Source organism: Maniola jurtina, chromosome Z, assembly GCF_905333055.1.
Source record: "Maniola jurtina chromosome Z, ilManJurt1.1, whole genome shotgun sequence".
Taxonomy (NCBI): Eukaryota; Metazoa; Arthropoda; class Insecta; order Lepidoptera; family Nymphalidae; genus Maniola; species Maniola jurtina.
The window spans coordinates 8,389,345-8,401,441 of NC_060058.1; the positions used below are offsets into that span (position 1 = coordinate 8,389,345).

The following is a 12,097-nucleotide window of genomic DNA, read 5'->3' on the forward strand; positions in this document are numbered from 1 at the left end:
ATATCCTATGGTTGACCAAGATAACAACAATAAAGATAAAATTCACAGCAAAAAAACTACTTAAGTATTTTTCTCTTTGGTTTAGGGTTCTTATAAGAATGACTAGGGAACTCTAGTTTATATTATGTTTTGAGTGGACATGTGCTTTAACAGTTTAAAAATGAAGTTGATAAAGGATGTAATCTCTAGGGAGATTACACCCTTTATCAAAATCTAAAAAACATCTAAAAAATCTAGGATTTAAACGAAATTATCAAATAATTATATGTATTTACTAACAATGTAATTTTATGTATGTATATAACAATTTTATATCCTATGGTTGACCAAGATAATAACAATAAAGTATGTATAGTAAGATAAAATTCACAGAAAAAAAAACTATTTAAGTATTTTTCTCTTCGGTTTAGGGTTCTTATATATAATTGTGAGTGTTTTGTAACATGTAGTTAAATATAATTACCTACCTATCTAATTACAAGTACATTAGAATATTATACTTAATTTCAACTTCAGTTTCGATTTGTTTAACAATTTGTATAACTATATTCAAGAGGAATGTGCAACATCCTTATAAACTCAAGAGAGTTTCAGGATGTCAAGTGGAAATAATATGTAAAACTATACTTTGGTTTAAATGTAAATAAGAATGACTAGGAAACTCTAGTTTATATTACATTTCGAGTGGACATGTGCTTTAACAGTTTACTGTTGTATAACATAACAATGTTCACACAAAAATACAATGTTATTTTATAGGTACCCACATTTACTCGGGAGTATTTCTGTCATTCTATTTCTAAAAAGTGGATAATTACAAGTAGTAGTTTTTAGTTAGGTATGTATCACCAAAGCATATGAGAATTTTTCAAGCCATGTGAGACTTTTCAGAAACTGATGTCACAATTCACGACAGTTAGGGAACTTCTAACAAAACGTCGATGCTTCGACGTCATTGGCAGGCGTCAAATGCTGACGCAAATCATTTGACGCCTGGTATGTAGTCTATAAAACGCCTATTTTGAGAGTTCCGTACCTCAAAAGGAAAAACGAAACCCTTATACGAACCTATAGGGTACTTCCCATTGACCTAGAATCATGAAATTTGGTAGGAAGGTAGGTCTTATAGCACAAGTAAAGGAATAAATCTGAAAATCATGAATTTTTAGTTACCATAAGTAAGATACCATACCAAGTGGGGTATCATATGCTTTATGGGCTTTACATTCTAATGGGCTTTAATTCTAAAACAGATTTTTATTTATTTTTATGCATAATAGTTTATGATTTATCGTGCAAAATGTTGAAAAAAATACCCGAGTACGGAACCCTCGGTGCGCGAGTCTGACTCGCACTTGGCCGGTTTTTTTTTCTTTAATTTCACGTCACCCATAGCCGAATATATTGATATACCAGGAAACATACACTGCTGACGTTTCTAAAAAAATTTGCTAGAATCAAACTTATAAATGTAAATGTTAACAGTGTTTAAAAATTCCCATTTAGATTTAAAAATTCTCACGTTTTTTGGTGATAACTGAGTTAATACTTTTCACGGTTCACCACTATTTAGAAACAGGATGGCAGATTTTTAAAAACTTTCCATCCAAAAAGTTTACTTAAAATAATAATGTGGCTAATTCTGTTGTACACTTTCCAAGGGTCTCTCAGACAAGGAATCCAGGTGGACTTGCCAGACGCTTATACCCGAAAGGAACAAAATAAATCAGACCTACAAATGATAGGTTATGTTTCACTGTTACAGCCGATCACATAGCAATGCACCACCACATCACCATTGTTATCTGCTTCATCATCACATCGCTACATCGCTAGAAGAATCTATATTTGAAGTGTCCGAGCTTGAGACATTACTTATACGAAATCTCTTAGCTGAAAGAAAAAGCACAGTAAAAAAATGGTCAAATATTGGAAAAAGCATAAAGTAAGGTTCCATAGACATGCTAATAGCTAAATACTTTGGTGATCATTATTTTTGAAATGGTTGTTTTTTAAAAAATTGTCTACGAAACTGGTGAAAAATGATTTTAAAATATGTACCTATTTAAACTCCAAGAGTTCCCATGGATCCCTTGCATCCCAGACATGAATATAGTCTACTTTTATCCCAAAATATCAAAGAGTTGCCAAGGAATTATAAAAACCTGAATCTGCCCGGACAAAGTCACAGGTATCATTCATACTAATATTATAAAGAGGTTTGTAAGTTTGTTTGTAGGAAGTAACCTCTTGAACTACTGAACCAATTTTGAAAATTCTTTCACCAGTAGAAAGCTACATTATTCCAGAGTAACAAAGGCTACAATATTTTGATTTTCAAAAAAAATAGAGATCCATACGAAAATTTTATGGAGCTACCTGTGAGATGCTGGGGCGGGTTGCTAGCGTAGTAATAAATAAGTAACTAATAAATAATAAAAAGAAAACATGCATTTGATATTGCAACTTACAAGTCTTGAATGTATCAATATTTTTTTCTTGATGTCTATTGCTGCTATTATTGTTTTCCTTAGATCTTGTTTTTTCTTTACAATAACTATCAGTTTTATTGGTTCTTTTATTAACTAGATAATTTTTAACACTCTTTGGTTTTGTCTTAAAATAGTCATCTGGAAATGCTTTTTCAATATTTTTGTCATCTTTGGGTTTATTTTTTAGTATCTGTATGATTTTATGTAGTTTCTGTATGATCTCATTATTATGTATATTTAAATTCGACACTGTTAGAGACTCTTTCAAAAGATTTTCAGATCTATCCTTTCTTATGCAATATTTTTCCAATTCTTTGACTACTGCACGAGTTTGAAATGTACTCAGTTTAGTGTTAAGTTTGTCACAACTTAGCTTCTCATGGAATTCACAAACATTCATTTCAGCATAGCCCAATTTAATGAGCTGTTTTGAAAACTCTATTAATTCCCCAGTCTGTGTTTGAATTATTATTTCACCATATTTATGTATGCTGTTCTTAAATATGCTAAATCTGTGAAAATAATGATGAAAATTTTGAAGCATGATTGTTATAGGTGTCAAAAAGTGCATAATATGATCTTTGCTTATCTGGACTTTTATGATATCTTTGTCAGAAAAAAAATCTTAGAATTCTATATTTTTCGATAGAGCGATGAGTATAAAAATATAATAAAGAAACACTGATAAATTTAGAGGTTTCTAATGTGATGTTGTAAATAAACACATTTTTGCGCTTACATTGCAAACTCTGGCTGATCCTTATGAGATAGATCAAAATAATGTACCACAGTATTGTACACCTTCAAAAGGTCTACAAAACAGTCTGCGATGGTATATGTCTATCTCTTAGGGATAACCATTTTTCATCCTTTACTTTTTACGAGAAATAATGGTTTATTTATGAAGTAATTTTATACAATACAGCATTAATCCTTATCCGACTTAGTACCCTAAATACATTATGCATGTAATATATGGCCCGTTACAGCATGTCATTTAAATAATTTTTTTCGAAGATCTTACAGATTAAAAATAACCTCTAAAGAAAACAGGTTTGTATTGTCTGTCACAAAACCTGTGAACATTGTATATAAAGACATTCTGTACTAGGTAGTATATTTAGTATCAACATTGCAGCTGTGCGAAGCCTGGGCGAGTTGTAAGCTTCCATCCTCCTCCACCAGGCGCAATACTAAAGCTTAAGGTGGAAGCGACGGGCCTGCCTGCGAAATTCAAATTTAATATGGTTTTTCGCAATTTGTAAACTAACACGACAACGTAGGCTTATGGTACTTTAATTGTGATAATGGCAGTATCATTCTCACAGGTTTATATAAAAATCTTTACTTGAAAGCGTCCAGTATAAGAAATTTATTCTAGTATCAACAATACTAAAATACCATAAGCCTACGTTGTCGTATTAGTTTACAAATTCCGAAAAACCAAATTAAATTTGAATTTCGCAGGCAGGCTCGTCTTATACCCCTTAAACCTACTTTTTATCAAAGAGAAAGCCTAAATCGTCGCGGACAAAGCAGCGGCAGTTAACTAGTCACTTGTATTACTTACCTTCTATCTATGAATTTTGGCGAAAACCATACTTCTGCAGCCGTGTCTAACAATTCTTTCACGTCAAGTGAAGCGGCAAGCAGCCATTCGTCGCATTTCTGGCTTTTCATATTCAGAAATGGATATTCAGTCAAACTGAACTCCATAGTCTTTTCCATAGGCAGTATGCCGTAAATGCCGATTTGTTCAAATAAAAATCCTTCTTTAAGAACTGATGGGTCACAGACTTCAACCCATATTAGATGAGGGTTTAAATAGTGCATTATTTCTATTTTGTAGCGATCATATGGCATCCTGATGGAATAACTAGTAGGTAACTGTGAAATAAGTGTTTAGATTGGTACTTGCTGCGAAACCTGTCGTACGAAACTGAAACCTTCGAGTTTGCTATGGTTGCAAGATGCATTTCTTCTTTCAATAGAGATTCATCGTTCTTTCTGCTGTTGCATGCGCTCTTTGACGTTACACTTAGCGCCTTTGTTGGCGTCAAAGTATTTTTCACTATATTTAAAAGTTTTTACTAGTTTTTACAGCAGTGTTCACAAGAAAATCTTGAGATCTTGAGATCGTTGTTTTTTGTAAACGGAAATTGAAAAACCCCTGTCAAAAAACCAACGTGGTGATCCTTGGATGGGACTTCGTCTGTGTTGCGTTTGATGGCGCGCGTGCGGTGCCTTTTTGGAGTATTTTTAGTTAGAAGTGGCCGGTTTTTGTGTTCTGCTAGTGTTTATTGGTGGTGGAACTGACTGGGAAGCGCTTTAAAGGAGCGCCACGCGTATGTCGGCGGGCGCCGGCACAGACAAAGTCCATACTTATACATGTAGTTTCCCTAACTTGTAAATAACTACAAACTTGACATTGGCTAATCAGTGTAAAGCCAGACGAGAGAGAGAAAAAAAAGAGATCCTTGGACATAGAGCGAATAGTACCTATGGCGTTATGTTGGCTCCCCTGTCTGTTGGGTGGTCATTGGCACCATATTGGCATGAGAAGACGCAGATTTTGTTTATTTTCATTTGATTTTCATTTCATTCATTCAGGAAAATCAAATGAAAATAAACAAAATCTGCGTCTTCCTATGGAAATATGGTGCCAATGACTTGGACAGACAGGGGAGCCAACATAAAGCCATAGGTACAATTCGATGAAACTCACTATATTACTTTCATGTCCTTGGATGAAGGATTAGTGATCACAGAGTACTAAAATCACTGAGTCTTACCATACCATGTCCTTACTAGAGATTTCTTAGATAGTTTCCACGTACTCCTGCTATTATACCAATATAATAGTCACGGGTAACATTGGGCGTTAAACCATATCGCCTGCAAAACTAAATAAATGGTGTCGTCAGGTACTTAAGGTAAAATGGTGGTAAATAAAACCTTTGATTAGTTATTTCTATAAGGGTAAGGCTCCAAATATACGTCAGGTTTTTTCATCAGGTCCCGTCCGGTCAGGCTACCTGAAGGCGTAGGAGCCATACATTTATTTGGACGTACAATACACGTCCGGTCAGGTAACCTGATCGCTCATCCGAGCCATAAGCTGCCGTCAGGCGTATCAGGTTTTATTGCCAATTCGGTTGCCTGAAGGCGCGGTCTGCAAACTTTTTTTCTCTCTTTCGTCTGGCTTTACACTGATTAGCCAATGTCAAGTTTGTAGTTAAGGGGCATGAGACCGGCTTGCCCGCGAAATTCAAATTTAATTTGGTTTTTCGCAATTTGTAAACTAATACGACAACGTAGGCTTATGGCATTCTGATTCCGACAGTGGCAGTATAATCACGGTAATATTATGTCTACAGTATTCCAACTTCATACAAACGGACGAAACGCGAGCTATACCTACGCACCTCGATGTCGGCAGGCGTTCGACATGCAGACAGTCGCGACTGTGCCGCAGTGACGAACGGGCGGTGTTTGGTTTTTTAACAATAACCGCCCATTTTTTTTGTTGTATGTGAAACCCGATCAAAGAAGCCACAATTTCAGCTCAGAATGTCGGTATTTAAGGTACCGGGACTACAATAAGATTAATTCGTAAACTTTTTTGATTGTACCCAGCGATGATTTTGTGGAATATATAGAAAAATTTGAGAAAATATTCCGAACTTCTTTAAAACCAAATATATAAATTGTAAAGTAGCTGCAGGTATCTATAACCAAGTAAAAGATATTCCTGTTTCTCGTTCTTGTCCATGTTTCCCAAAACAATTTTTAATTAAAAGCTTTATACTAGAATGCGGATTTTTAAACTTTAAAATTTAATAATTCTTAACGTTCGTTTAATTTCCTACGTCTCAGTCGAGGCGCAAATATTTTTCGGTCTCAAATGTATAAGACCGATTTGTTATTCAATCATAAACATGGTTTTTTAATTAAATCTACCAATCAAAAAACAACACGCATTTTTATTGAACATTAAATCCTATTTCCATTTGAATTCACAAAGTATTTTATTTGTTTATATAAAAAAGTATATTTACAATCACAAAACTAACTAGATGGAAACACAAAGTAGGCAAATGTAATTAAAATGCAGGAGGCGGGCAGCCCTATCGCATGTTTACGTACCGCGCGGCTTTAGGTATTTATTTCAAAGATATGGCCGAGTTAGAATACTGTATAGATAATATTACCGTGGTATAATCCTCACAGATTTATATAAAAATCTTTACTTGAAAAGGTCCAGTTTGTGAGAATAGTGTTCAGAAAAAGCCGGACGAAAGAATCGGACGTGTATCAATTAGTGCCTGACCGGATCGGACCTGATGAAAAAAACGACGTGTATTTGGAGCTCAGAGAGTAAACCTACATATCGGAATTCGGATAAATGCAATATACCTACAGTCAAGACGCGCCTCACGCTTGTGGCAATCCTAGTCTCTATAGGAGGCATACTACAGCAAGCATCAGCAAACACCAGAATAAAAAACATTAAAAACTCAAAGATAAAGTAGACCTCGTCTGTGTTGGCATTTCATGGCGCGCGTGCGGTGCCTTTTTGGAGTGTTTTTTTTTTGTTAGAAGTGGCTGGTTTTTGTGTTCTGCTGGTGTTTATTGGTGGTGGAACTGACTGGGAAGCGCTCTAAAGGGGCGCCGCACGTATGTCGGCGGGCACCGCCAGCACAGGCCACAGACGAAGTCCATACTTATTATATTTATAGTTTCCCTAACTCTTCCTAACTTGTTTAAAATAACTACAAAATTGACATTGGCATTAGCCAAAGTAGTATGTAGCCAGTGTAAAGCCAGACGAGTGAGAAAAAAAAAGATAAAGTAATTAGTTTATATACTGTCTCTATAAATTCGACTAAAGCATAAATAAAATAGAAACAGACAACAGTTGCTAACACAGACCACGAGTTGCTAATCAAAAGGTTAATGGATTTGGGATACAATTAATATCTAGAGAGACATCAAAAATTCATCAGCCATGTCCAAAGAAGATGTTGACAAAAGGGCAAGAGAAGCACAAAATCATAATAGAGGTTGGTATAATAATTTGGCTTTATGTTCATTCGTAGTTCGTCCAATTATAGGGTACCTACCCGAAGGGTGCCAACGGGACCCTATTACTGAGCCTCAGCTGTCCGTCCGTCCGTCTTCTGTACCTAACTCGTGAACCGTAATAAGTAAAAGAGTAGAAATTTTCAATGTATGTGTGTCACAGTGCCACTATAGCAATTATTAATTATAATAAAAAAATGAAAATAGCAGCCATGAAAATTTAAAAAAAATTAAAAAGGTATTTTTTGTACCATGCTAGGGAATTCTACATGTGTGTGTCCGAATCGCAATTGACAGATTTTTTCGTTTTGTTTAATAATCAATATTTATTCATTTAAGTGGAATTTGAAGAGATAGCCAGTTGGTTTATTAGGGACCAAAGTATGGCTCCTTTGTTGATTCCTGTACTATTGATTTTCTTACAAATATCTAATAGATTCATTGAACCATGCATGCCTTTACATTTAGTGTTCTAATTAAAAGTAACCATTGTAATGAGTAAATTATACATTGCATTTGCTGTGTGCTAGTTAGCTTTTAATGGTGAAAATCTTAAAAGCTTAAACCTGAAATAAATGTGTCAATTGTTAGATTTGTTGAATTAATTTTTCTGCCACTTCCTCAAAAATTGCTTCATTATTTAAAAAAATGTCAATAGGCTCTTTTCTGTCACACCACAGACACCACACACAATAACTACTTAATAATAATTTAAAAAAAAAACTTAATCCTTTAAGTATGTATGTACTTACATACTTAAATTGTAGTTATTATGATATTATGATATTATGATATATAATAAGCTAGAAATAATGTATGTAAAATGGTATGGAGGAAGTTAACTACACCCATAACATAAGATACCTCTTAATACAAGTGTCTCTAGAGTCTAGACGCTAAGCACTCCTTTGTACATTAACTAAAGAAACACATTTTTGTGTAGCATTTAAAGAGTTTTCAAATTGTAAGCATATTTTTGTGGAAATAAATTGAATGGAATTGAACTGATGTATAATCTTGTTTGATGATATTTAAAGAAGAATAAAATAGCTGTTTTGTAGTTAATACAATGTCCTTTTTTAGAAGAAGACCTGTCCAGAAGCTGCTCTTGTTTCGAAATGCTGGATCCTCACGATCCAGTTATAAGTCGCTTGGCTACTCAACTCTTTAAGAAGACCGATGACTATTGGCACGGGGAAATTGTGGCCGGACAGGTGTGGATTATAGAGATTTAAAATGTGTACACAAAACAAAGTGGCACAAATTTTTATCAAATATTCTTTTCTCCAGTTTGATCGGAAATCGGTTATAATTTAAAAACAGTATTTTCGGTATACAACCAAATGACACACCTGCAATTTCCAGCTTGACAATAAATTGCTGGAAAGTTTAATGCTGCTAACAAGGTTCTTTAAATTTATATAAATGAATTGTTTTATGGTACACATAGGCTATTTATTGTTATAAAGCAAAGAGGGTATTAAGGCTGAATGCACAATTTTTTCAGAGGTTCAAAAATCTATTTTTGAACCTCACAACACCAACTTAACAAGGCAGTTTGCAATCTAACACAAATGAGTATTGATTTGGAAATTTTCATATTAGTTTAATACAATATTTTAGTTGTTTAAAAAAATTAGCACTTAGTTCATTGGGAAAACAGTTATTGTGAGACTTTAAAAGTGCTCAATTATGTATTATCATGGTCTAACTGTACTTTATTTTAAATCAGTTTGGACAGTAATATACTATTATTATATACTGCTTTTATTGGCATCATATTTTGTTTGAAATAAAAAGTGAATTATTATTAGTCATCTACTATAAATTAAAGCCACATGAATAATAGTATCTCATATTACAGTCAGGAACACTCCCAACACCCAACAACATATGGTCACCGTCACATAGTGTTTGTGATTGTTCTTCATACCTGATTGTATTTAAGAAAGGATATGCTGCATTCTAAACTACAATTATTTTTATTTTTATTTAAAGCTTAGTCAAATGTTTTAAAATAATTACAGGACTATTATACCCTATTGGAACAAATTAATAGATTAGCCACCACCAAACATGCTGACGTACGAAGCTTGGCTATCAATCTTAGCAAGACTCTCAATGAATATAATGAAATATGTAAGTGTTTTACACATTCTAGCTTGCCTGTGAATTCCCGGATGGATTTAGGATTATAAACATGCTGTAGGAACTTATTGATTTTCAGGGATAAAAATTATTCTTTGTCCATCTCCAGAATTCAAACAACCTCTTTGCCAAATTTTAAAGATAGATTCAGCAGTTTAATTATGAAAAGGCAACAACCACACAGATTTACTTTGCATTTATAATTTACTAGAGGATGCCCGCGACTTCGTCGGCGTGGATTTAGGTTTTTAAAGATCCCTTGGAAACTGTTTCATTTTCCGGGATAAAAAGTTGCCTATGTCAATTACAGGGATGCAAGCTACCTCTGTACCCATACAAATCGGTTAAGCGGATGGATCTTTAGGAATCCCGCGGGAACTGTTTGATTTTCCGGCATAAAAAGTAGCCTATGTCCGTCCCCGGGATATAAGCTAACCCTGTACCCGTCAGAATCGGTTAAACTGTTGGGCTGTGAAAAGGTCAGACAGACAGACAGACCGACAGACACACTTTCGCATTTATAATATTAGTATGGAAGTATGGATTTCATAATTTAATAATAATATTCTTATTTCTGGTGGGTAACTTATGATAATAATTATTATTAAGAGCAATATACATTCATACTTGCTTATTATTAGGTATTATAAAATTTTACTTGGCTCATTTTATACTGTCATAATATAAAATCTACTTGTAATAATTAGTATTTGTAGTAGAAGTAGTGGTAGTAGCACTACTTGTAATTATTATTGGTCCCTCATAATGAAAAAAAAAGGAATCCTTGTTGGATCATTTTGTATTATTTTTTTATATTTGAACCATGTATTCGTCTAATGGCCCTTTGGAACAGAGCATATAATATGTGGGCGTATTTGCTTTATAAAATTATTAGCTAATTAATGTTACCTTACGCCTAATTTTTGAGCTTAATTGACCAGCTATTAGTAGCAAATATAAGTTTGACACTAATTTCATACTTTCTTTATAAAAATACATTGAAGGAGGTCGAAGTATTTTGTATTATATTTATTTTAAGGTACAGAATCCTTAGTGCACGAGTCTGACTCGTTCTTGACTGTTTTTTAAATGATTCGACAATGGATGATGCTCACAGCTTCGTCCGCATGGATTTAGGTTTTTAAAAACCCTCTTGTTTAAATGAATATAGTATAATGAAATGAAAGCTATAAAGTAGCCAATGTCCTTCACCAGGATACAAGCTGTCTTTGTACCAAATTTCACCAGAATTGGTTAAACGGATGGGCCGTGTAAAGCTAGTAGACAGACAGACAGACACACTTTTACAATTATAATATTAGTTTGGATATTGATTATGTACCACTCAGTAACATTTTTATTCATTTGCAGATAGTGTTCTTATCAAACCTTTACTACTTCAAATCGATCAAATTGACGCCAAGGTTGAACTGTTAGAGGCGAATGCTTATCGTTTGGATAGCTATACAAAAAAATTGAAAGCTCGATTCAAGGAACTACAGGATAAGTAAAGCTGTGTATTATTTAAATACCATTTTAAAATACGTTGGTTATACTGCAGTTTTTTTTTTATTAATATTTGAATGTCATGAAATTAAATTTTATTTTGAGTCGTATTTTAATGAAATTAAAGTCAATTAAGTTGACATCAATTATTATTGAATTACTAATTTTAATAAAATTATGATGTGTAATACGTACTGAGATGTTTTTAACATATTTTATTTTATAAACATAAACTGAGCCTAGGCTTTACTAGGGACGATTTACGTTGCATTTGAAACGGGCTTTGCCGCCGGGTATTTGTCAATAGTTTTTTGCGGGTCGGGACTAGGCCCAAGCACGGTCTAAATATCGATTCACATTGATACAGGGACGAAGCGAATCGAGACGACCATCTAAAATTTTCCTCTATCTTCAGAAGGTAAAATTCATATATGGAGATAGAGGTCAACGAGGTCATTATTATTATTATAATGTGAGTATTTAAATTGTCAACTCAATTCTGAATCAGTGTGAATCGATCCTAATGTGAAGTTACGCTTACTGTGTACTAAGGCGAAGTTCGATGTAATTTTAGATGTGACTATGTAAATTATAATATAATACATGAATTTCTTAATAAATAATTTAATTGTATAAAATACGTTGTCTTCATTTCTAGGACATTTCCCTGAGCTTGGTCAGACAGGTGGATACTGTGCGTGCTCGCGTTCAAGGCGCGATCGATCTCGTATGGCAGCAATCCATACTAATATTATAAATCAGCTGATGCTCGCAGCTTCGCCCGCGTGGATTTAGGTTTTTAAAAATCCCGTGGGAACTTTTGATTTCCCAGGACTTAAATAGCCTCTCCGTAATAGCCCGTCCCCCTG

At 34.0% G+C, this 12,097-nt stretch overlaps 2 protein-coding genes across 3 annotated transcripts; one reads left to right on the plus strand and one right to left on the minus strand.

Annotated features, from left to right (window-relative positions):
• Nucleotides 1–1,182: 1,182 nt before the first annotated feature.
• Nucleotides 1,183–4,694, minus strand: LOC123880192 (putative ATP-dependent RNA helicase TDRD12). Of its 2 annotated transcripts, none has more exons than XM_045928180.1 (3): nt 4,063–4,694; nt 2,472–3,004; nt 1,183–1,874 (listed from the first exon to the last, which is right to left on the minus strand). In XM_045928180.1, exons 1-3 carry the CDS (start codon nt 4,353–4,355, stop codon nt 1,843–1,845), a joined length of 858 nt encoding a protein of 285 aa, XP_045784136.1. In that variant the 5' UTR covers nt 4,356–4,694; the 3' UTR covers nt 1,183–1,842. The 2 variants fall into 2 exon arrangements, with proteins under 2 accessions (XP_045784136.1, XP_045784135.1); XM_045928179.1 differs by having other exon boundaries at nt 1,183–1,893.
• Nucleotides 4,695–7,321: 2,627 nt separating this feature from the next.
• LOC123880204 (biogenesis of lysosome-related organelles complex 1 subunit 2) lies at nt 7,322–11,860 on the plus strand. The gene is made up of 4 exons (XM_045928197.1): nt 7,322–7,555; nt 8,658–8,788; nt 9,602–9,713; nt 11,094–11,860. Exons 1-4 carry the CDS (start codon nt 7,501–7,503, stop codon nt 11,231–11,233), a joined length of 438 nt encoding a protein of 145 aa, XP_045784153.1. The 5' UTR covers nt 7,322–7,500; the 3' UTR covers nt 11,234–11,860.
• The last annotated feature ends 237 nt before the right edge of the window (nt 11,861–12,097 follow it).

What these genes read in the sequence shown, in the direction of transcription:
- LOC123880192 (XM_045928179.1), bottom strand. Translation starts at nt 4,355, where the DNA reads ATGCCATATGATCGCTACAAAATAGAAATAATGCACTATTTAAACCCT. An exon ending in CCAAAATTCATAGATAGAAG is followed by an intron (nt 3,005 to 4,062) that starts GTAAGTAATACA and finishes TTATTTTCACAG; the next exon opens with ATTTAGCATATTTAAGAACA. An exon ending in TATTGATACATTCAAGACTT is followed by an intron (nt 1,894 to 2,471) that starts GTAAGTTGCAAT and finishes TTTTTCTTTCAG; the next exon opens with CTAAGAGATTTCGTATAAGT.
- LOC123880204 (XM_045928197.1), top strand. Translation starts at nt 7,501, where the DNA reads ATGTCCAAAGAAGATGTTGACAAAAGGGCAAGAGAAGCACAAAATCAT. An exon ending in AGCACAAAATCATAATAGAG is followed by an intron (nt 7,556 to 8,657) that starts GTTGGTATAATA and finishes GTCCTTTTTTAG; the next exon opens with AAGAAGACCTGTCCAGAAGC. An exon ending in GGGAAATTGTGGCCGGACAG is followed by an intron (nt 8,789 to 9,601) that starts GTGTGGATTATA and finishes AAATAATTACAG; the next exon opens with GACTATTATACCCTATTGGA.